At 45.3% G+C, this 26223-nt stretch overlaps 1 protein-coding gene across 1 annotated transcript in view; it reads right to left on the bottom strand.

The window, feature by feature from the left end:
- Nucleotides 1–21858, bottom strand: part of CFI (complement factor I) — a 153913-nt gene extending 132055 nt beyond the window's left edge. Inside the window, exon 1 of the mRNA XM_033956085.1 lies at nt 21634–21858. Coding sequence (XP_033811976.1) covers nt 21634–21696 — 63 coding nt within the window. The 5' untranslated portion in view covers nt 21697–21858. The remainder of the gene's footprint in view (nt 1–21633) is intronic.
- Nucleotides 21859–26223: the final 4365 nt, after the last annotated feature.

Here is a 26223-nt window from a genome sequence, read left to right as displayed (position 1 = left end):
ATGGACTATCTTAGACTCAAGAATTACGATATTCTATTATTACAAGAAACACATCTTAATTCCAGAGAATGCTCTCTCCTCAAAATAGGCGGATTTAATGCTCATTGCTTTTCCCCTGCGATCCATAAAAAACGAGGCGTATCTATCCTATTCAAGAACTCTACTAATGTTCGACTTATTCACCAGTCTGCAGATTTGGTGGGTAGATGGATTGCTGTTACAGTTGAAATTGGTACGTTCACACTTTCCATTGTGAATATTTATGCCCCTAACATTGACATACCCTCTTTTATGTCTTCACTTCGAGAAACCCTTCTGGACTTCTCTACTTCTCCCTTGCTAATTGGAGGGGACTTTAACCTTCCGCTTGATGTAGTTAAAGATAGACAATCTCTCTCTACTTATCGCACATCTAAAACGTGGTCAGAACTTCACAATATTATTTATGACCTAGGCCTTTGTGACCCTTGGAGACTTTTACATCCTGAGGAACGTTCCTTTACTTTTTACTCTGCTCCACATAGATCATACTCTCGCATCGACTTCTTTCTCCATTCAAAATCATTATTACCTATGGTCAAAGCTTCTGTTCTTCACCCCATAATCCTCTCCGATCATGCTCCTATTGGCCTTCATATCGCCACACAAAATGTCTCTCCGAAACGAATATGGAGATTGAATTCTTCTTTACTTTCAGATGAGATCTTCTTGAGTAGGATTCGCAGCTATATCTCCGATTTTTTTTGGAATAATGAGGAATCTGTGACTTCCTATAACACCATATGGGAAGCCTTCAAAGTTAGTCTTCGTGGTGAAATTCTGAGCTATGCTTCTTGGAAACGAAAACTTGACTCTAATGTTTTGGAAGATTTAGAGAACGATATCTACTTATTAGAGACTACATAATCTCAAACCTCTGCCTTTTCTCCATCTCCAGACCTGATAAGGAAAAAAGCTGAATATAACTTATTATCCCGTATTAAAGCTCAGCAAGACTTTTTACTCTCCAGGTCTGGGACATATATGAATGCCAATAAATCTGGCCGATTTCTGGCCCGCTATATAGCTAATCGTAAACAAAGATCCAGAATTGCGGCTTTAACTGGAGATGATGGTACTTCGGTAACTGACGATATATCTATATCTGCTCTTTTTACGACCTTTTACGAAAAGCTATATGCTTCCTCATCTTCTTCTTCTCTCCTTTCTCCTCCTGAATTTCTTAAGGATCTCCCACATCCCACTCTTTCGACATCTCAATCTGAAAAGTTAGGGGCTCCCATTACGGAGGATGAAATTACTATTGCGATCAAAGCTTTAGCTTCTCATAAATCCCCGGGACCTGATGGTTACCCGGTTGAGTTCTATAAAATACTTTACATGGAACTTGTGCCCCGCCACCCTCTGGAGTCTGTCCGACAGCCAGTTTCTGGCCAGTGGGTCAGAAACTGGCTGTCGGAGAGACGCCAGAGGGTGGTGGTTAATGGAAGTTGCTCGAAGGAAGGAAAGGTGAGTAGTGGAGTCCCTCAGGGATCAGTGCTGGGGCCAATCCTGTTCAATATGTTTGTGAGTGACATTGCTGAAGGGATAGAAGGAAAAGTGTGGGAGTGGAAAATATGAAAAAGGATCTGAAAAAGTTAGAGGAATGGTCTAATGCCTGGCAACTAAAATCCAATGCAAATAAATGCAGAGTAATGCATTTGGGGATTAATAATAGGAAGGAACCGTATATGCTGGGAGGAGAGAAGCTGATATGCACGGACGGGGAGAGGGACCTTGGGGTGATAGTGTCTGAAGATCTAAAGGTGAAAAAACAGTGTGACAAGGCAGTGGCTGCTGCCAGAAGGATGCTGGGCTGTATAAAGAGAGGCGTAGTCAGTAGAAGGAAGAAGGTGTTGATGCCCCTGTACAGGTCATTGGTAAGGCCCCACTTGGAGTATTGTGTTCAATTTTGGAGACCGTATCTGGCAAAGGACGTAAGAAGACATGAGGCGGTCCAGAGGAGGGCGACGAAAATGATAGGAGGCTTGCGCCAGAAGACGTATGAGGAGAGACTGGAAGCCCTGAATATGTATACCCTAGAGGAAAGGAGAGACAGGGGAGATATGATTCAGACGTTCAACTACTTGAAGGGTATTAACGTAGAACAAAATCTTTTTCAGAGAAAGGAAAATGGTAAAACCAGAGGACATAATTTGAGGTTGAGGGGTGGTAGATTCAAAGGCAATGTTAGGAAATTCTACTTTACGGAGAGGGTGGTGGATGCCTGGAATGCGCTCCCGAGAGAGGTGGTAGAGAGTAAAACTGTGACTGAGTTCAAAGAAGCGTGGGATGAACACAAAGAATCTAGAATCAAAAAATAAGATTAAATACTGGGCAGACTTGCACGGTCTGTGTCTGTATATGGCCGTTTGGTGGAGGATGGGCTGGGGAGGGCTTCAATGGCTGGGAGGGTGTAGATGGGCTAGAGTAAGTCTTAACAGAGATTTCGGCAGTTGGAACCGAAGCACAGTACAGGGTAAAGCTTTGGATTCTTGCCCAGAAATAGCTAAGAAGAAAAAATTTAAATTGAATCAGGTTGGGCAGACTGGATGGACCATTCAGGTATTTATCTGCCGCCATCTACTATGTTACTATGCTTAAGCTCCCTCTACAACTACCTTTTTTCTCACCCACATGATCAGGGTTCCTTTGCGGAAGCACATATTGTAGTTTTACCCAAACCAGGGAAAGATAATACCAAGGTGGCTAATTATAGACCCATTTCTTTACTTAATACCGATTGTAAAATTCTAGCAAAAATTCTTTCTTCCAGATTGGACAAAATATTAGGCTCATTAATTCATCCCGATCAAGTTGGTTTCATGAAGAATCGCTACATTGGAGATAATGTTCGTACCTTTCATGATGTTATAGATATTGCACAATCATCCTCTTCTCCGATGATAGCTATGTCTCTCGATGCAGAAAAGGCTTTTGACATGGTGGAATAGAATCATTTGTTTAATACTCTTTACTGGTTTGGCTGCGGATCTACTTTTGTTCATTGGGTTCAGCTCTTATACACCAACCCTTCTTCAAGATTCAGAATTAATGATTCCCTTTCTTTACCTATTTATCTCCATAGAGGAACCCGGCAGGGATGTCCCCTATCTCCCCTTCTTTTTAATCTAGCCCTCGAACCTCTCCTCATAATTATACGTCATCATAAATTCATATTAGGCATACCAATAAGTCAAATCCAAGTTAAAACACTAGCCTATGCTGATGATCTTCTTATATTTCTTTCTGACCCGGCTAAATCCATTCCCCATCTATTACATGTGGTCTCTGACTTTTCTTCCTATTCTGGTTACAGAATAAATTGGGACAAATTGGAACTTCTACCCTTGAATGCTGTTACTTCTGACTGCGGTCCTATTACTTTCCGATGGGCTTCCTCATCTATTAAATACCTTGGGACTCTTTTCCATCATGACAGAAATACTTTGATCATGTATAAAGAATATAACCCACTAAATATAGAAAGTGCAACACAAACTTAAATCCTAATCCAGGAAAAGGCCTCAGAATTGGAGCCTACGCGTAGTCCTATCATGGACTAAACTTAATTGGGAACAATCTACAATGAATAATTCTCTTTTATGGGACGAACTGGGACTGTTATCAAAAAGGTATATCCGCGCGGAATTACACAGAGCTACCTTGACAGAATATTGTAAAAAAGAATATATTCCCAGAGGTTTACGTGTGTTTAAGGAACCACGGATGTTTAATGATGATACTGAATTTAATTTACAATGGGTATCTATTCTTAATAAATGCTCATTAGATTTAATGATATTGATTATTGATCGGACTAAAAAAGCCATGACCTCTATGAAGATTGAAATTGAAGAGAAATTAAAAACTTTGAGAGAAAATTCAACAGATGTGGAATTTAAACAACATCAAGATAATATGAAAGTGAAAGTTGATACATTTAGAATGGAAATCCAGAAAGATAAATTTAAAAAATATAAAAGGGATGAACAGGATTACCTTCAGCAAAAAGTCTATCCCTGGTTAAGACCTAAAGCTCCAGAACATTCTGTTAAAGATAAGAAAGTAACTTTCGACCATTCTTCGGAATCTTCTAATTTCAGTAATAGTTCTGATAAGGACTTATCTAATTCTGGTCTGAGACAATCACGCAGAGGGAGATGGCGTAGAGGTGGTAATCGTACCCAGACCCAATATCAAAATCCTAATTACTTTCAAAATCAGTATCAATATTCAAATCCGAGACCGCAAAGACCACAGACACGTTCCCAGCGAGGTCAAAATTATCCATAGCAGTCACAGACCTCTATATTGAGGAATTCTGAGCATTGCACTATTCAGCCTGAAATACCTGTAGATAAATCATCTATTGTAAATTTGTCTGATCATGTTTTAACTGAGGATGAGATTCTGGTACTATCTAAAGGCCTCTCCTTTGTGCCAAGTACCCCTACTGATATATTTCAGACAAAGGTGGATTTTGAAAAATTTTTTCGGGTGCTAAAGATTAAAGCATTTTTTTCTAAAATTGATGCTGAATCTATTGATGAAAGGGAATCTATTGTAACTCCTAAATCAACATGGACCCCGCCAGGCCCGACGGATCCGATATTGGAGACGTTTCATCAACTAGTTATGGCTGATATTGATAAGAATCATCAACCTATACATAACTATAGACAATGTAACAATATGAGCAAATGAGAACATCTAGCCATCAAAGCATTAATACAGGATAAGGATCTAGTAATCAAAAGAGCGGATAAAGGTGGTAAGATTGTCCTTCTCAGTAGAGAACTTTACCTGAAAGAAGCATACAAACAACTACATAGTGAAGACTATATCATTTTGACCGATGACCCCACGGCATCTTTACAGTTAAAAATTAATGATCTTACAAAACAAGCTCTTGAAAAGGGTTTTCTTACCAAAAGAGAATTCAGATTTCTTAATGTACCTTATCCAAAAATTCCGATCCTCTACCTGTTGCCTAAAATTCATAAATCGATATCTGATCCACCCGGTAGGCCTATTGTCTCAAATTGTGGTGCTTTACTTGAGGCCTCCTCAATATATATTGATAAATTTTTACAAACATTTGTCAAACAAACCACTGCGTATATTCAGGATACTACCGAGTTCCTTGGTAAAATGGAAACGATTGTCCCGGATTCCCACTCAATTATGGTGACGATTGATGTAAGTTCTCTTTACACAATCATTCCACATGCTGAGGCAATGGATGTAATGAAAGAAACTCTGGAGAAAAGAATAAATCCTAAAGTACCAACTGAGTTTTTGCTTCAATTAGCCAACATTGTTTTTACTGACAGTTTTTTCATGTTTGAGAATTCCCTATTTCAACAAACAACAGGGATAGCTATGGGTATCACTATGGCCCCCTCGTTGGCGAATCTTTTTATGGATAAGTTTGAACGAAGTTGGATATATCCTTCTATATTTTTCAATAAGATTAAAATATGGACACGATACATAGATGATATTTTTATTGTTTGGAATGGGGACGAAGAAGAACTCATCCAATTCCTGCAATATATAAATTCATGTCATCCCAAAGTGAAATTTACTCACTCTTACAGTGTTGAAAAAATCTCATTTCTTGACGTTCAAATAACCATACAAGACGGAAGATTTCAGACTGAAGTATATTTTAAGCCTACTGACTGTAATTCTGCACTTCTTTTTTCTAGTGCACATCCGTCTACTTTGAAGAAGAGTTTACCTTATTCCCAATTCCTCAGGATTAGGAGAATATGTTCTTCTACTTTAGAATACAAGAGGCAGGCGAATATACTGAAAAATCGATTTCTTCAACGAGGATACCCTTCGAAAATTGTTACAGCGGCATATAAACTATATAAGTGCACTATATAATCATCGTGAATATTTACTGATTCCTAAAAATAAAAATTCTTCATCTCAGGAGGAACGTGTGATGACCTGTGTTTTAACTTTTTCAAATGATAGTTATCAAACCGTCAGATCCCTGAGAAAACATTGGGAGATCTTAAAAATCTCAGGGATATTTCAAAATTTTCATCTAAGGATAGCATATCGTAGAAAACGAAACCTTAAAGAAATTTTATGTCCACCTATGCTTCCTGGATTGCTGAAATACAGTGGTGCCTCACACAACGAACTTAATTGGTTCCAGGAGCAAGTTTGTTATGTGAAACGTTCGTTATGTGAAACGCGTTTTCCCATAGGAATACATGTAAAAAAAAATAATTCGTTCTGCAGCATAAAATATGCTAAGATGACATAAAAAAGATAAATTTTTTGTTATTATTTTTATTTAGATACATCTAAAAACATACATCTCCCTGTCCTTTTACTTCCACTATCTTCCTATCCCATCTCTATTCCCTTTTGTCCCTCTCCCCATGATCAATCATCTCACCACCTCTCTCTGCCCTCACCCTCAGGGTTCAAGATTGCTTCCACTCTTTTTCCTGTTGTTCTCTCTGCCTGTCACCCTATGATTTAGCATCCCTTCTGCCCTTGTCCAATATTTCCCCTTCTCTCCCTCCCTCTCATCCCCTGCTCCAACATGTGCTTTCAGCGGCCTTCTCCCCCCTTAAGCGTCTTTTCTTCTCCACTCCACCTTTCCTCCCTCCCTGCCTCCACCTTTGTGGCGCTTTTGCACCCGACCGACAACAGAACAGGCCCGGTCGGACAAATCTCCCTGTCCTGTAGCCGCGAATCTAAATTACCTTCTTACAGCAGCTGGATTATTGAAGCTGCTGTAAGAGGTAATTTAGATTCGCGGCTACAGGGCAGGGAGGTTTGTCGGCCGGGCCTGTTGTCGGTCGATCGGGGGACCTGACCAGCTGTGCACATTCTTCGGGGCGGACCGCCCCCTCCCCCCTCTTTTGTTCGCCATTGCCTTCTTCCTACCTGCCCTGCCGCAGCCGCACACAGCCGACCGGAAGTCTTCCTGATGTCAGCGCTGACGTCGGAGGAAGGGAGGGCTTTGCTTAAGCCCTCCCTCCGACGTCAGCGCTGACATCGGGAAGATTTCCGTTCGGCTGTGTGCTGCGACAGGGCAGGTAAGGAGAAGGAGACTACCCTCGACCAACCCCGCTGCGATCCAACCCCGCAGGAACCCCGGAAGGATGCAGCTCGGGCGACTTCGTTGTGTGAAACGAAGTACGTTATACGGATCACGACATAAAGTTCGTTGTGCGCAGCGTCCGCTGTGCGAGGCGGCCGTTATGCGAGGCACCACTGTACACTGATAGCTCTCCCCAAGGTCATCATAGTTGTGGCAATTGTCAAATGTGTACAATCATGATGAACACCAGTATATTTTGCAACCCTAGAGATAATAAAAACTATCAACTAAGCCATACCTCCAATTGTAAGTCTCAAGGAGTCGTATATATTCTACAATGCCCCTGTAAACTGCTCTATGTAGGACAAACATCTAGGAGATTTAACATTCGCCTCACTGAGCATAAGAGTAACATTAAAAATCAAGTACTTACTGCTCCGTTGGCAAAACATTGCATTGACAAAAATCATGGGTTCTTTTCTCTTAAGGGTATTGCTATTGAGATTGTTGATCGGAACATCAGAGGAGGGGATTATAGACGATATCTAGCTCAGCGTGAACAACGCTGGATCAATCGACTGGGGACTTTAGACCCTTGTGGTCTTAATAGAAATTTAGAATGGCAACACTTCTATTAATATTTCTATTAATATATCTTTTAATATATCTTTCCAGTTATGCTATTATTTTGATAGGAGTTCAGTGCTTTAATTTGAACATGACTGTGAGGTCATAATGTCACATGACTACTTCCCTGAATGGAAGCACATAAATTAAACACTGTCGCCATTTTATTTTTTGCTAGAGAATGTTTGGTAGCTGACATGCACGCAGTGAGTATTGTTACATCTGTTACTGCATACTTTATTTAGAACTTACACTAATGCCTTTATTTGCTATATTCTAGATGCCCTAATGTACTTTGGCTATTAGCCCTGAAGCAGTGGACTCACATTACTGTCCACGAAACGCTGCCGTGTCGGCGGCATAGCCAGTGCATAGGCATTAGACTGCGATTTGTCTCTTAAAGCTACAAATGAACATCGTTTAAGATAAGTGAATTGTAAAATCATTATGAGACTTGTTGACCATTTGCTACTATGTTGCCTTTCATTTCTCTAACTTTAAGAAATTGCAACGCTCATATTTAGTTAGAGTGAGGTTACGTTTATTAAGTAACTGCAGAATATACACCCTGAAGGTTTATTTAAAACTTTATTTAACAGAACATTTTTGATATGAACATTTTAATATGGACCTTTAGGGTTTAGTGCAGAAAAAAGAAAAAGGGAAAAAAAAGTTTATAAAAATTAATATTTAGTTAAAAAACTTTATAGATTCCAGGTTTTTTGGCCTATGACTGGAGCGTGGAGTGTTTTACTACGCTGACAGTTTAGTCCATGATAGGACTACGCGTAGGCTCCAATTCTGAGGCCTTTTCCTGGATTAGGATTTAAGTTTGTGTTGCACTTTCTATATTTAGTGGGTTATATTCTTTATACATGATTATTTATAATTTGGACCACTAGGGTAATTGGGATTTAGTTTAGAAATACTTTGATGTCACTAAATCTCGATGCTATTACCACTAAGGTGGATTCTTTACTAAAACGTTGGTCTCCCCTCTCTTTATCCTGGTGGGGACGATTGGAGACCATTAAAATGATCATCACTCCCATTGTTAATTATTATCTTGCTATGCTCCCTACTTTTGCCCCAAAAGCCTTTTATAAATCCATAGAACATAAACTAATTGAATACCTTTGGTGTAAGAACCCCCTCCCCCCCCCCCACATCACCCTTCACATACTTAAATCAGTTAAGACTGATGGAGGAATGAATTTTCCAGATTTTTTTCTCTATCATACTGCTGCTTTTCTTCGATATAGCTCTTTCTGGATGTACTATCCTGTTTCAGATGATAGATTACCTGCATGGATTCATATTGAACGCTGCTTAGCTCACCCTATCCTTCTTACTTGTCTTCCTTGTGCCCACCTATCAATAGTTTCCATCACTTCTGTAACCATTCGTTCTACTCTTTGGGCTATACAGCTCTTCGATTCCATTACTCATCAAAACCATTGGCACGTATCATCCTCTCCTCTATGGTATAACTCCAATATATTGATTGATAATCGTCCTTTACAATGGCAGAAATGGATGGATAAAGGAATTCAGACAATTGCTCAAGTTTCCGATAGCAATTCTCTTCTTACATTCTCTCAGCTTATGGCAAAATTTGCTCTTCCTCCTTCTGAATGTTTCCATTGGCTTCAGCTATCTCATTGTCTGAAGCGATGTTCTCCTTCTATATTTCAATACTCTCATACGTCTACATTCACGCTACTTTCTCAACTAAGTGTTTCATTAGGCCACTCCACCTCCCGTTTTTATGAGGCACTTAGATCTCATCAGTTTCCTAGATCTCAAAGATCTACAACTATCTGGTCTTCAGAGACGTCGTGGAGTGGGACTGATAAGGACTGGGACTTCTATTTTACTAAAATTATTCGTCCTACTGCTTCTAGTTTGTTTTATTATTTGAATATCCAGAAATGCTATTTTGGCAATGCTAGAATTATAGAGTGAAGTGGAAAGGATTGATATGAATCGCTTGTTTATACTTTCCAAAAATACTAGGACTAGGGGGCATACATGAAGTGACTAAGTAATAGATTTAAAACAAACTGGAGAAAATATTTCTTCAATGTGTAATTAAACTCTGCAATTTGTTGCTGGAGAATGTGATGGAATCAGTTAGTTTAGAAGGTTTAAAAAAAAGGTTTGGATAATTTCCTAGAAGAGAGGTTCATAGGCCATTATTGAGATGGCTTGAAGAAATCCACTGCGTATTCCTAGGATAAGCAACATAAAATCTGTTTTACTACTTGGGATCTTGCTAGTTACTTCTGACCCAGGCTGGCTACTGTTTGAAACAGGATACTCGGCTTGATAGACATTCGGTCTATCCAAGTATGGCAACTCTATATTCTATGCTCTTATGTTAACGTTAGCTGCTAATTTTAACCAGTTAACTTTATCCAGATATTCAGCTGTAAGCAGCCTGCTGAAGTCACAGCTAAACATTTAATTATATATAAACACACAAGTGGCAATTTGTGAAAAATGGATTTAGATGGATAAATTTAGCCAGCCAGTGCTAAATATCACACTAACAGTTCGTTACTAAAATACAGAATTGTGCTAGTGGAGAAAACCACTATATAGTGTGCTAAAATACTGTAGTTAATGAGCATTATTTTAACACACATCCCATTTTATGCAGTGATACTCAGTTATTGCTAATGGCAATGGCGCAGACTTGCACAGTCTGTGTCCGTATATGGCCATTTGGTTGAGGATTTGCTGGGGAGGGCTTCAATGGCTGGGATGATGTAGATGGGATGGAGTGAGCTTTGACGGGGACTTCAGTAGTTGGAACCAGTCTGTGTGTGACTGTGGTTGTGAGAGGAGCTGGGAACCAGAGACCTGTGGAAGGTGGGAGCTGGGCCTAGCTCTGTGCCCCAGGCAGAGCTATGAAGCCTGGGGTCCCTTCCCAGGGGAAGTCCCAGGCAGGACGGCCTATTATGGAGAACAAGCTGGAATGTGATGAGGAGAAGCCTGGGCCTTCGGGCTAGAGGAAGCCAGGAAAGCCAGACCCCAGGACTCCCGGAAGAGGGGTTCCTTCCCCAGCATTGGAGCCAGGGAGAGAAAAGGTACACCAGGGGTCTGGCAGGGCCTGGGCTTTGGAGGTGGAGGTGGGCAGGCAGAAAAACCAGGCAGTTACTGTGGTGGAAGATTCATTGGAATCAGAGGAGGAACTTTTCAGTGGAGAGAAGGGAGAGCTGGAGTTAGATTTGGCCACAAGAGCCATACTAACAGTTAAAGGAATGGCAGGCTTGGAGAGGAAGCTCCAAGACCTGCAAAAGAAACAGCGCATGGTGGCCACACTTTGCAAGCTGGCTCCAGAGGAGCAGAAAAAGAAATATAAGAAGGAACAACAGTTTTTGCAAAGGCAGGTTGAGAACTGCATGGCTGAAATGACAACCATTACAAAAGACAGTACAAACCCTATAGCAGAAATATATAGGAATCGTGAGAGGATGGCTGGGCTAGTTAGACACCCGGTGGTAAGGGCAGCAGGAGAACCCAGGGCTGAAATTGTACAGAAGGAAAAGCAAGCGCCCAGCACTGCAGTAGAACAGCAAACTCCCAGACCAGTAGTGGAGGAACAGCAAGCCTCCATAACAGTTGTGGAGAAAGCAATCTCCACAAATGCTACAGGTAACCAGCTTGGGGAAAGTTTGGACTGTTATAGCTGGGGAGAAAAACAAAGCAGTAACTGGGAACAGCAAATTAGAAGCTGGAGTGGAAGAGGGGCAGACAAAGGAGCACAGAAAGAAAAAAAACCACACAAAGAGGAAAATACTTGGAGACAGAGTTTGAGCAATCAAAATCTTTAATTAAAGCACCTGAAGGAGAGGCTTTGGAACTGCTGGCAGCTGAGCAGAGATTACCAAGTAACATACTGAAGTTCATGGAGGAGGAGATGGTAGAAGAAAATGGTTTGAATGTGACTGAGAACAGGCAGGGATTACATACACCTGGGTTCCTGCTGCAAAGAAAATCCCAGCTAATGGGAGTGGGGCAGAATGCAGCCCATGGGAGGAGTTCTCTGGGCCAACCTAACTCTGAGAGCAGTGAACAGCAGGTTGCTGTTTCCAGTGTGGTGGAAGGTGTGGAGTGGAGTCGAGAGCAGGAGCAGGAACAAGAGAAACTCCAGAGGCCAGTGCAGGAGGAGGTTGCTGGTGATGGAACAGCGCTGCTGCAACGGAAGCAAGGGACAAAGCAAGCTTTGCCTTGTTCTAAAGAACTGCAGTTGAGAGAACTGAATGCAGAGCAGTTTGAAGTAGGACAGGTCTCTATGGATGTGAATGGGGAGGGGGTGGGAGAGGGTGGGGGATCTGGTGGTAGTGGGCATGGTGCCCGGAAAGGGGTTAAACGGGGAATATCTTTTGCAGATGTGGTGGCTGGGGGATCGGGGCAGGGGGGTAGGAATCGGGGGAGGGGGAATGCGCAAGGGGAGAGTGGGGGGAGGAGGGATAATGGTAGAGGGAATGGGAATGGTGGGGGAGGGGGAGAGGGTGGTATTTTCAAGAGAAGAAATGTGGTTCGGTTGAAGTGGGTATGGGTGGGGAATATGCCAACAAGGGACAGGGTGTTGAGAATGGTTCTGGGGGTGGGCTTCATCCCTGAGGACCTGTATGCCTGAATTCATCCGGTAATGGTTCCAGAGTATGACATCAGTTTCCAGAGACAGAGGGGTTTAGAGTTATTTTGGGATATGAGGGGGTGAGGGGGAGGGAGCAGTGGGCAGAATTTAAAGCCATACCTGTGAGTAAACCTGACCTTGTTCAAGTGATAGTGTTGGTGAGAAATGAGTCCATCTGCAGTTCAGACCTGACATACTGGTTGAATCGGTATGGGGTGCTTCAGACTCCATTAGTGAAGATCATGGACCCAAGTAAGATCTGGGCTGGTGGATGGACGGCCAGCATGAAGCTAAGTCAAGTGGGTAATGTGATACAGCATGTTCCATCAGTGGCATACATTGGGAGAGAGCGCATCCAATGTTTTTACAAGGGGGCAGCCCAGGGTATGTTTTCGATGTGGATCGTTTAGGCATCTAAGTATGGTGTGTCCTACCCTAACAGGTGGCGAGAGGAAAATGATGGGGAAGGGGAGGAACCTCAGGAGTGGGCCCAGGAGGAGGAACGGGATCAGGAGGGTGGTCAGGAAGATAGCCAGGAAAAGGTGAGGCAGGGTGAAGGGCTGGTGCAGGAAGCAGAGGAGGAGAGAGAGGGTGGGGGTGGGGATGAGGGTACATGGGAAAAGGTACGTAGTAAGAAGGTGGGGAAACACCAGAGGAAAAGAAGGGGGGATAGGGTCGAGGATACTAACAGGTTTAGTGAATTGGCACAGGAGGAAGAGGATGGAGGTGGGGTGTCCCAGAAGAGGAAAGGGAAAAAAGGTCGGGAGGGAGGGCAGCAGGAATACCCGGTGGTGATTCTGGAGAGGTTGTGGGTTGAGACAGTGGGAGAGGAAGGGGATGGGAGAGGGGCTTTTCTAAATAGAGGTGGGTGGGAAGGAGGGTATGGAAGTAGAGGGGGGGAGCATTTTGCTGGTGGGAAGGGATGTGATTAAGGAAGGGGAAGATAAGGAAAGGGAAGGAATTGGGGAAGAGTTGATTCTGGCGGAGGGCGAGGCGGTCCCGCCAGGGGTGGTGGTGAAGAGGGGAATGGAAGAGGGGAGCGGAGAGAAGGGGGGAAGAAATCTAAATTAGTGTCATGATGGGGGGTCCTGGTTTGAATATTGCAACTTTGAATGTTGCTAGTCTCCGAACGGAGAGAAAGCGGTTTCTGTTTATGAGTTCCTGCCTTCCAAAAAATTGGATGTTATCATGTTGCAAGAAACAAGGGTTGACCACCCCAGTTTATTGTGGAACACTAAAAGGGACTGGAAATGGGGGCCATCATACTGGGTATTAGCCCAGGAGGCTTATGAGGGGGTGGCAATTCTGTTTAACTCCAGAGCGGTGGAAGTGCGTAGGATGGTGGAATTGGGTGGGGGAAGGGGGCCAGATATTGGATGCAATGGTGAAAGGGGAGGAGGTAAGGTTGGTGAATATCTACAGTCCTCAGAGGAAGTGGGAGCGTAAAGCTCTAATCTCCCGGATCAGACCATATTTATACACGGCCAGGAGGGTGGTGTGGGGAGGGGATTTTAATGCAGTGGTGAGGCAGGAGGATAGGGAAGGGAGGAAATTTTCTTTAGGATATGATGAATTATTTTTGAAACAGGTGGGGGAGGGGGCAGGGCTGGTTGATATTTATACAGTTTTGGGAAGCAAGGGGGGTTTACGTTTGACAGGGGGAAATGCCGCAGTCGTATTGACAGTTTTTTTGTAAGGAGGGAAGACTGTCAGGACCCTCCCCAAGTGCAGCATGTTGAATTTACGGATCACGCTCTGGTGAGCATTCAGGTAGGGGGGAAGAACCCGGTTATGGGTAGGGGTCTGTGGAGGCTCAACAGTGCATGGCTACAGGAGGAGAGTGTACAGGAGGTCTTTAGAGAGTTCTGGACAGACCAGCTGTCTACTGTGAGCGCGTACGGGTCATTGGGGGGATGGTGGGAGGTTGTGAAGGGTAGGATCAAGGGTTTTTTCAAGAAAATAAGTAGGAGGGCATCACAAAATAGGGAGGGGAGGCTGGTAGCCCTGAGGAAGGAATTAAATTGGAGGGTGGAAGGGGGGTGAAAAGGGGGAGGGGATTCAGGTACTCAAGGGAAAAATTGAAGCACTACAGTACGATAGATATAGGTCCTTAGTGTGGGAAAGGGCATTTCATCTCACCAGACCCTTTCAGGGCATGCAGAGAGAGGGTCAGGCGGCGGAAGGTGGGAAGTTTGTGGGACAATGAGGGGATAGAGCAGGAGTCACGAGAAGGGTTGTGGGTGGTGGGAGAGCATTTTGGGGGGCTCTTTGCAGTTGGGCAAGAGGAAAGGGAGGAGTGGGAGGAATATATAAAGGGGACTCCGGGGGTGGGGAGAGGGTTAACAGAGGAGGAGGCAGAAGCGCTGAATGGCCCATGGACGGTGGAGGAGGTAAGACAGGCGATAGCCGGCCTGACCAGAGGGAAATCACCCGGTCCAGATGGGTTGACAGCCGAGTTTTTTAAGACATTTTGTGAGCAGATGATACCTTTCTTGGTACGGCTGTTTACGGAGCTTAGCTGTCAGCCTGTTCTGCCTAGGTCCATGAGGGAGGTGGTATTGGTTTTTATTACAAAGCCAGGGAAGGAAGGGTCAAGGGTGGGAAATTGGAAGTCGATTTCTTTGCTTAATACAGATAGGAAAATTTTAGCAAAGATGATGTGCGCAAGACTGGGAGAGGTGGCGGCAGCAGTACTGGCACCAGCACAGATGTGTGGCGTGCAGGGGAGGGGGCAATAGAAGCAGCGGTAACAGTAAGAGAGGCAGTTGAGAAGGGTCGGAGGGCCCAGGGGGGGCGGGTGCTAGTTAGTTTGGACCAAGCCACAGCCTTTGATAGGGTGCCATACGAATATTTGTGGGGGGTTCTAACAAAGTATGGGATTCCTGTGCAGTTTTTGGAGGGGTTGAAGACTCTGTATAGGGAGGCAGCAACCTTTCCCTTGGTGAATGGGGAGAGTTTCTCCATTGGGAAAGGGGTGAGACAGGGATGTCCCTTAAGTCCATTGCTATATATGTTTGCCAACGATCCATTGCTGCAGCGGCTGGAGAAGGATGGGGGTTTAACAGGGATAGATATGGGGGAAGGCACAAAGGTCAGGGTGGTGGCATATGCCGATGACATCTCTGTATTGTGTCTTCAAATAGAGAGTTTAGGTGGTTGGAGGAAAAACTGGGAGAGTATTCAGGAGCCACAGAGGCGTGCATTAACCAGGAAAAGAGTCATTTGTTGAAACGCGGGGATCCGGCATGGGAGGTGGAGAGTACAAGTGGGTTCTTGCCTCCAGAGGGGAGGGTAAGGGTGCTGGGGGTTGTCTTCAGTGGGGATGAGGCGTATCAAATGGAGAATTGAAAGGGAAAAATCCAGGAAGGGCGGCAGAAGGTGGAAGCCTGGAAGCAGTGGAAGCTGACAATTCTGGAACGGGTGCATCTAATGAAAGTATATTTGGTTCCTTTGTTCCTATTCCTTAGTTATGTGTGTTTGCTCCCGCAGGGGTTGCACGCTACGATGTACAGTCTCTTTTTTCAGTGTCTCTGGGGTAATCGCTTAAATCCAATAAAGAGGGGGGTAACATATTTGGCAATAGAACAAGGGGGCTTGGGGATGGTGAACCCCATTCTTTTTTTCTCCTCCCTCTTCCTTCAGTTCCATTTGGGGGGTTGGTGAGGGGACAGCAGGAAAAGGTTGCATGGGTAGAAAGTGTTCAAACGTGGGGTACAGTGTTTTGGAAAGACTGGTTGGGGGGAGTGGACATAGGGAAGAAGCAGTTGGTGAGGGTTTTGGCAGGGGTGCCGGGTCAGGCGGACATGGCCCGTTTAGTTAGGAGTTGGAGGGTAACGGTGGATGAAGTGGTGGAGGGGAGGAAGAAATGGACGGAAAGAGTGCTGCACCAGTGTTATGTGGTGGAACCTCTGCTGAAGGATTGCTCAGGGATACGTCAACAGCAGGCACTCCGTTTGTGGCGATGCCACGCCTGCCCCTAAGTACTTCAATGTGGCATGGCTGGCACTGCACGGCAAGATGTATGTCCGGGCGAATCTGAAGTGTAGATCTGTGACTGACAAGGAGTGTCCAAGGGGGGGAGTGCCAGGGAGTGCTAGAAACAATGGAACATTTTTTGTGTTTTTGCCCCTTTTCAGTTGAGGTGGGGAGGAGGGTGGCTAGGGATTTGGGGTTTCAGGTGGGTTTGTTTGAAAGTCTGAGTTATGTGGATTGGGTTTATAGGGGGGGTGGGGGGAAGAGGGTGTATGGTGAAACTTTTTTTATTATTTTGATCATACTGAAATATTTCATTTGGATGGCACATTGCCAGATGTCGCTGAGGCAGCGACAGCTGGCACCGGACACAGTGGCGATGGATGTGGTGCGGGCAATTTGCCAAGTTGCAGAAGCAGAGAGAAAAAGAAGGAGTGAACAGCAGTGGCGTTTACTGTGGAAGGGGGTGCGGCTTCGGCCTCCCTGACGCCTGTGGATGAGTGTTTCAGTTTTTGTTTTAACTGAGTTTTTGTATTTATGTTTATTTATTGCTGGGGGGGAGGGAGGTTTCTAGTCACTTTGTGTACAGGGTTTGGGGCTGTTTAGTTTTCATGTGTACAGGTTTGGTGTGGGGATAATGAAGTGTCAGTTTATGTTTGTATTATTTGTATGATATTTGCTGCTGTGACTTTGTAATGTGTTGAATTGTAATGCTTTTTTGATGTAAGTCTATACAATAAAAAAGAACTTTTCAGTAGTTGGAACCTAAGCAGGGCAGGATTAATTCTTCAAGGGCCCCTAGGCACACAAGTACACTGGGCCCCCCAGGCCCTGCCCTGCCCCCATTTATCTGTTTTCTTATTTACTTCCACCTGTATTTTCTTTTTATTTAATTCAAAACAAAGATTAGCATACCAATGCATAGTTTTTCTTCTATGCAACCCCAAACATCTCTGAACAAATCCCCCTTCCTTCCCTCCTACTTACCAGGGACATTAACTCTGAACCCTTTCAATATGTATATAAAAGTGTTCAAATATATTGTAAAGCAGTAATACTACCCAAAATAAGTCTATATTAATAACCAAGTTTACAACACCTCTCAACTGCCTCACTCTATGTCGACCAACTATAACCCATATGTATGTATAAACAACCAAATCTGTAACTCCTCTAGTACGTTCTACTCCATGTTGTAACAAAACAACAAGGCAAGCAGTCCAAAGAATCCAACATGAAACAAAAGATCGACAGACAATAAGGAAATTCAAATTAGATTTATTCAAGGTGCTCCCAAGAACCACGCTCGATGCATTTCGCTAAACAAGGCTAGTCAACGCTAACAGAAAACCATGTCTTTCATACACACAGAACACAGATATACCCTCTCCCAGTATGGAATAAGTAATCACAAATTAAAAATAGAAATATTTAGATAAAGAACAAGAAGTTGCAAAATCATCAAAAGGTTTCATAGGTTTTAGGAGTGTATCTCATGATCTCCTCAGAGCATCTTTCAAGATCACACATCTTTCACTCTTGACAGACTTTTGCCTCTCTCCTCTTTATCAATAATTCAGTTATATTCCAGCTTCTGGGCATAAGCTAAGACCTGAAACATAGAAAGTGACGGCAGAAAAAGGCCGAGGCTCATCGAGTCTGCTCACTCCATTGACCCACCCCCCTAGTTAATCGCTCTCTGATGACCTTTCCCTCATAGAGATCCGACATGAGCATCCCATCTGTTCTTAAAATCTGGCACGCTGCTGGCCTCGATCACCTGTACTGGGAGCTTATTCCAGCTGTCAACCACTCTTTCCTGGTGTCGCCATGAAACTTCCCGCCCTTTATTTTCAGCGGGTGTCCTCTTGTGGCCGAGGGTCCTTTAAGAAGGAAAATATCATCTTCTACCTTGATACGACCAGTGACATACTTAAACGTCTCAATCATGTGTCCTCTCTCCCTACGTTCTTCGAGAGAGCATAGCCGCAATTCGTTCAACCTTTCTTCGTATGATAGATCTTTGAGCCCCGAGACCATCCTGGTGGCCATTCGCTGTACCGACTCGACTCTCAGCACATCTTTACGGTAATGTGGCCTCCAGAATTGTACGCAGTACTCCAGATGAGGCCTCACCATGGTTCTGTACAAAGGCATTAGGACATAGAAACACAGAAGATGACGGCAGAAAAGGACCACAGCCCATCAAGTCTGCCCACTCTGCTTACCCACCCCCCTGTCTATGCCCTAATGACCCAATTTCCTTATCTTGACCCTTCCGACTAACAAAGCTTCTCCGGATACAACCCAGCATTTGCCTAGCCCTGGATGAAGCCTTCTCCACTTGATGGCCCCCGTTCTGCTGTAGTCCTTGCTAAGGTTTCACCATTTAATGTGTACATTCTGCACGGATTATTGTTGCCAAGGTGCATGACCTTGCATTTGTTAGCGTTGAAGCTAAGCTGCCAGGTCGAGGATCAATGTTCCAATAAAAGCAGGTCTTGCGTCATGCTGTCGGACAGACTGCCGTTACTCACAATGTTACATAGTTTGGCATCATCGGCGAATAATGCTCTCACTATATTTCGAAAGCTCCAATCTCTCTCTCTCTTTGTCTCCTCCTCATTTCCCCATTCCCCACTGCTCCTTTTCACTTAGACCATGCACATCAAGCAGCACCCAAGACTTGGACCACCATCTCCTCTCTCTTTCAGCAGCATCCAGTCCTTTTCCTGTAAGGACTGTAGGCCAGCTTTGTTCGGTTACTTTCTGTTTTCTGAAACTCAGGATCAGGTCTCCCTATTGAGCTATCCCCAATCAGTTTAGTTTCTTTGCAGACCTCTCTCCTTACTCTATACACTTTCCAGGATAGAACCCTGTGGTGCCCAGTAAGTAGTGGAGAGGGAAGTTGATGGGCATTAGGCCGTGTGGAACCAGGTAAGAACAGCAACAGATATGCTCAAGTCATGTAGCCTGGAGTGAAGATGGGTCACAACATCTCTCTGTCATTCAAAGTTATATGCACACACACTCACTCACTCATACTCACTCTCCTCCAGTACAGACCCTCAAACCCTTTCTCACAGACACATATTAAAGATGGGTAGCCAAAATTTTTTCACTTGATATCATTTCCTGTGTCTTCTAGGAGAATGTTCATTTTGTTTGGGGAAGGTGGGGGCTTATCTGCTTTTGGAAGGGGGACCCAGAAAATTATTTTTGGCAACAAAAGGGGGGGGGGGGGCCTTAGTCCTGCACCCTCCACTCTGAATAGGGTGGCCACAATAGTCTCAAGTTACTACCAAGACCCCTAGTGGTACCATAAATCTGTGGTAAAATTTGCAGCTGCCATATTGGATGGAACTGTGGCCATAGGCAGGAGTAAATAGGCATCACTCCTGCCCCACTTACACCTTCTAGATCAGTGGTTCCCAACTCTGTCCTGGAGGACCATCAGGCCAATCGGGTTTTCAGGCTAGCCCTAATGAATATGCATGGAGCAGGTTTGCATGCCTCTCACTTCCATTATATGCAAATCTCTCTCATGCATTTTCATTAGGGCTAGCCTGAAAACCTGATTGGCCTAGTGGTCCTCCAGGACAGGGTTGGGAACCACTGTTCTAGATCATCAGGAATTTAGGGAAGGAGGGGGACTGGAATAAGGGGCCTAGGATGGTCGAGGAGGGCCTTGGATTGGGGTGTGTGGATCATTGGGCAGCCTCCTGTCCCTGGCAAACAAAACCCTGTCCATTTTCATTTGCTGGCAGTTGCAGAAGATTGCTTTTAAGGGAAACGTACCTGCCATCCCCATGATCTTTTATTTTCCTGCATCAGTCAGTAAAAGCTCCTTCCCCCGCGCAGATTCGAACCGGGAGTCCCAGCAGTAGCAGGAAGGCAAGTGTAATGGAGGACTGGAACCCACGAGAGCCGGGGGGGGGGATGGGTCTAAGTGGAGGCACGTGCGGCGGAAGCGCGGGCAGTGTCATCCGGGAGGTTCATTTTCAGAAGGGTCAGACATGGCAGCATTTCCCACAAGCTGCTGGCGGCTGCTCTGAAGTTTTCTCTCTGCTGTGACTTCCTGCTTCCGACAGGGCAGATCGCTGCAGAGAGGGAAAGCTTTGGGGCAGCTGCCGGCAGCTTGTGAGAACGGCTGCCGTGTCGGGCCCCTCTGAAAAGGTAGCGTTTTAATAAAGCACTTCGGACCGCGGGGCCCCCTGGATCTGTGGGACCCAGGGAAGCTGCCCTGTTTGCTCCCTATAATGCCGGCCCTGGGGCCCCCCTGACAGTGTCGGACTTTAGGCAAGTGCCTCTTGGGCCTATCCTTTAATCCAGCCCTGAACCTAAGTACAGTACCGGGCAGAGATTTGTATTGTTCAGAAACAGCTAAGAAGAAAAAAATTTTAAAAAAATTGAATCAGGTTGGGCAGACTGGATGGACCATTTGGGTCTTTATCTGCCATCATTTACTTTGTTACTATGTTAATTCTGTAGTGCTTGTAATTACTAGTGATAAATGACTTACTTTGGAAATCCTGCATATAAATGTCCCGACATAGGTTTTTAAAATCCATTTACCAGTAAGTCAGTGCACACAGCATAGGAGCCAACTTTTCAAAATGATTGGGGTGCTATACCCAATAGAAATGATCCCTATGTGGACACAGTTAAGGAGTTTGCTCAATATTGGGGTGCACAAGCACCCACAGAGCTGGCTCCTATGGCACACAGTGAATTTGTATTAACAAAGTACAGCTAGTTCTGGAAATGGGGAATTTAAGTGGTAACAAACCAGTTTTAACTAGAAAAATCTTTTGAACATTGACCCCTTAGTGTCATTTCAGTGAACAAATACAAACACAGGAAATCTCTTTGCTCTTTCACAAAACTTTGGAAATTTCAACATCCCCCCCCCCCTTCCAGCATATGAGGTTTCCAGTCATCCTTGGACTAAACTCAGACTACAGCCAATCTGTTATAACCAAACTTCTGTTATGAACAGCTACAGTGGGATTCGAACCTCTGGCTCTTAGTTGGCTGCTCTAATCATTAGGCTACTTAGAAACATTCTGCCAACCAAGCTAGACATAAAAAGTGCAGCAAGCATAATTCTCTTTGCATGTATAGCATAAAACTCTAGATTGATGCTCACTGAAACAGCTTCATCTTCTAGAGTGAAACTTAAAAACAAGTACAGAGAATTTTAGCCAGGCTACTGAAATGCTTGCATACCTCCTTTTTAAGAAACTAGAAAACATTATAAAATACTCACGTTTTGTCCCTTGGTTTCAAAGATAATACACAGAATGACACACAGAAGAGAGATCATTTCCATAATGAACGTTATTCCAAACTCCTTTGAATCCTTAGCTTCAAATCCTTAAGTTCTAGTTACCGTACTAGTACAGCATTAAAAAAAAAAAAGATTTAAGGAAATAAACCAGTGCTGAAGTTGAAGCCTTTGGAACACACTAAGGGTACATTCCAACTGATTTTACCGTAAGCATGAAGGAAAAAAAAACCCCAGAAGAGAAACTACTTAACTTGTCTGCCAATGAACATTTACAGAGTTATCTCAAATATTTCCAGTTCCTGTCCTGAACCAGCATTTCTTTGTTCTGACCATGGGCACCATTCCAAAATAATCTAGGTGTTCAGGGCAAGGCAAAATTTTATGCAATATCTCTAAATCCCCAGTGATCAATGGCTTAATATTTACTGTAACGTGCCAGATTTGTTTTCTCTCTCTCTGGAAGTGTAGGTAAATATTTAATCTGAGGACTTGCTTGACTTGATGTCAGTGCTGTCTGAAAAGCTTTTTACAATTATTCATAACTATAGGCGTGGAGGGGCATAAACGATAAGTCGTATAAAAGCTCCAGGCGTCAGCGGCGTAAAAAAGTCTAGGGAAATGTGTCGATAACCAAAAGACGTCCAGGCCAGTTGATTATCGGCACGTAACACGTCCACCAGAAACACGTCCACATGAGCTATACCGAAGCGTCCAACTTTACCTACCAAAATGTCACTCGTCCAAACAGGACGTACAACTATTGTCGCGGCGTTCCGCTAGACGACTTGCTAGTCGTGTAGCGCTCTTTATCTATTAGTTGGCCTGGCACATGTCCCACTGATGTCACACTGTCCCCAACAACTTCCTGCTGCATGCCCATATATAAACCATCACGTGGAAGTGCGACCCTTGTGGGTGTAGTAGGAGTTTAGTGAGGAGTAGGAGAGTGGTTGGAGTTTGGTGGAGGTTAGGAGAGTTAAATTGATTACTGAGCGATTGCTGTGATTGTCCATACACAGGTTGTGCACAGCATGCTGCGGAGGGCCTAGCCCAGGAGGTGGTGCAGGATATGTGCCTCGAGGCCGCCAGGGAGGCAATGGCAGAGGCAGCAGATGAGGAGGAAGGCTACTCTGCATCTGAAGAGAGTCTGCCACATGACAACATAGTGGAGGTGTCGGATGTGGAGGAGGAGGGCCAGGCGGCAGAGGTGCAGGATGTGGCACAGGGCGTGGCGGAGGTGGTGCCAGAGCACGTGGTGGAGGAGCAGGGAGCATGGGAGGTCCCCGATGTCTATGCAGACATGCCCCCTCTTGAAGGGGATGAGGAGGTGGCGATGGAGGCAGTAATCAATCACAGCAATCAATACTGTGGGATCGAGTGATTGGAGAGTATTTCTGTGAGTGTGTGTGTGAGAGCAAGTGAGAGAGATTGTAAGGGAGACAGACAGCAGTGACAGTGTGAGCGATTGTGGGAGTGAGAGATAGTGTAGTAAGGAAGGGCGTGCCAGGAAGAGTGTGTGGCCACCAGGGTGAGTGTGGGAGAGGGTGTGGGAGTGTGTGTGTGAGAGCTTCTGTGAGTGTGTGCGGGTGTGATGGTGGAGCGTAGGGAGCCCAACTACTCCCTAGCGGAGACAGAGTCTCTAGTGGAGCTCTGTCTCCAGTATGAGGCACGGGTGTTTGGCCACAATGGCAGGAGGCCACCCCGCAACGTCGCCATGAGGGTCTGGGCCAGAATAAGGGACACCCTGCATAGTTGAGAATCACCCCAGTACCCATCACTATGTAACCAGTGTGTCCTAGTCACTTAACCTGTCACCTATTGCTCCCACCCCCATTTGTCAAGGACCTGCTTGCTTATTCTGTGTTGCATAAAACAAGAGAGATAGATAGATATATAAAGGAAACATAGATAGATAATGAAGGATAACAATAGTTTGGCAGGCAGATGTTTAATACCTGGACAGGTCCCTACCTCATCAGAATCTACATGACAGATGTGATGTGCTCAGTGCCTTCATAACACTGCATATGTTTGAAAAGGATTGTCACCTGACCGTATTCTCCACCATATCGTTCTTCCAGGCGTTATGGTGTGTACCGGGACCTCGAGTCCCTGAGGCACAGGTGGCGCAGAGTCCACCGGGAGAACCCAGCCCTAATCCGGCGCACCAGACACTGCCTCTGAGCTGGACGTAAGTGGCAGCCCCCCCCCAACAACACTAAAGTCAGTAGCACAGTTATGACAGCTGCCTTGTAATAAATACCAGATATCCTGAAACGTGGAGGTGACTCTCAGATGCAAAAAAGCTATAATGGAGAAACAGGAGCTAATGGTCAGCTCAATGAATATCTCTGCAGTTGATATCGGTGCTGATAGCATACTGAGTGCTCATTCTCTGAGGCCCCTCACCGCAATCATCTGCATTGTCAAGGAGGCATACCCGAACAAGGGATATAGGTCTCAGAGGCTGCCGGCCACATGTTGCTCTGGAGGTCACCCTCATACCTCTAGACCAATGTCAGGCCTGCTGTTGTAGAGGCATATATCCCTTGGTCAGGTATGCCTCCCTGACAATGCAGATGATTGCGGTGAGGGGCTTCAGAGAGACACAATCAGAATCTAAGCATAATGTGTGCTTCATAGTTGCACCTGTCACCCTCTATTCTATGTCATCTCATGTCTGCTACCTCTCAACGCTCACCTTCTTGTAAATGTGCTCTTCTTTGGCAGCTGTACTGGTATGCAACCTATTGGTGATGAGATGCCGGTCAGGCCACTGTGTCAACATATACATCAAGGCCACTCAGTGTCACCTGCATAAGCCTGGCCACCTTTTGTTTAGATGTATGCCGGTGTCACTGAACACAGAAAGTAGTTTACATATGTGTTCACACACTGGCCTGACCTGTCTCCCACCTAGTCGCAATGGGTTGGGTGGGGGTGGGTGGGATAGCTAATTGTGTATGTAGTATAAAAGCTATGCACACTATGGTTACCCTAACATCATATTCTGTCCATACACAGGTTGTGCACAGCATGCTGCGGAGGGCCTAGCCCAGGAGGTGGTGCAGGATATGTGCCTCGAGGCCGCCAGGGAGGCAATGGCAGAGGCAGCAGATGAGGAGGAAGGCTACTCTGCATCTGAAGAGAGTCTGCCACATGACAACATAGTGGAGGTGTCGGATGTGGAGGAGGAGGGCCAGGCGGCAGAGGTGCAGGATGTGGCACAGGGCGTGGAGGAGGTGGTGCCAGAGCACGTGGTGGAGGAGCAGGGAGCATGGGAGGTCCCCGATGTCTATGCAGACATGCCCCCTCTTGAAGGGGATGAGGAGGTGGCGATGGAGGCAGCAGGGCCAGCCCCAGCCCAGGATGTGCAGCCAGCGGCCCCAATTGTTCCTCCCCCTCCTGAGGCCTATGAACAGCTAATGCACGTTGTGGCCGATATGCGCGCTGAACTGCAGGAGGGGAGATTGTCAGGCTCCTGCGCCAGCTGGTAGGCATCTTCCAGGAGCCTGTGTAGGAGCCGAAGGGGCAGAGCTGAGGGCCATGGTGGCAATGGACCATTGAGGCCCCAATCATGTTACCAACAGTGTCCCTGACTTCTCACATGTAGCTGGCAGATATCCAATGACAGAAAGGACATCACACGGGCACTCCTTTGCATATTCATGGGACTTTACCTACTGTATCCCATTGGGACATACTTGCATGTTGCAGGCTGTCGCTTACAATGTTGTCACCATATTCTCTGCTAATGATTGCAAGTGTTGAGATGTGATGTACAGATGCAAACTGTACATTGATGGTTAAGGTGTGCAATAGTTGCACCCAAGATGTGTTTTCACCCCATGCCTAGGGTAGGAAGACATGCATATGGTCCGCTCACGTATTTTGTCTTCAGAAAACTTTTGTTTTCTTTCTTCTTATTATTTGTTTCTTTTTCAAAAAAAAAAAAAGAAGAAAACTTTTAGTTTCTTTTCTTTTTCTCGGGTTCACCCCGGCGGGGCTTGGTGTCATCATCGAGTCCTCCGCTTTCGATTTAGCGGAGGCCGTGTTCACCTTCATGCCCCCTCAGCCTGGATTCAAAAAGTGCCAACGGTGTGCTAGGCCCATCTCGTTGACCGACCCGCACAATTGGTGTCTTCAGTGCTTGGGTCCGGATCACAGGGCTTCCACCTGTACCCATTGTGCTACTTTGAAGAAGCGCACTTTCAAAAACAGGCAAATTCAACAAGAACTCCTTTTCAGTACCGCAATGGCTGATCCCTCGGCATCGACTGCTTCTCAGCCGGCGCCCACTTCATTGACGCCGCATGACGTTGCACCGGCGTCGCACCCGACAGGTAAGCCGGCTAAGAAGCCTTCCTCCTTGGAGCATCCTCCGGTCGCTGTGGCAGAGAGTCCAGTCCTGCCGACCTCGAGGCGCCCCCGTAAACGCTCCGCCCCTATAGAGGTGAGTGCATCCTCCTCGGCCTCCTCATCCTCTGGGCGTCGAGCGGCACCACAGGTACTGCAGAAAAAGAAAGCGATACCGGTGCCTTCCTTGGATGCCCGTATTGCGGCTGTCCT

Source organism: Geotrypetes seraphini, chromosome 1, assembly GCF_902459505.1.
Source record: "Geotrypetes seraphini chromosome 1, aGeoSer1.1, whole genome shotgun sequence".
In the NCBI taxonomy this organism is placed as follows: domain Eukaryota; kingdom Metazoa; phylum Chordata; class Amphibia; order Gymnophiona; family Dermophiidae; genus Geotrypetes; species Geotrypetes seraphini.
Note: the sequence above shows the minus strand (reverse complement) of the source record. Positions and strands in the feature narration are given on the sequence as shown.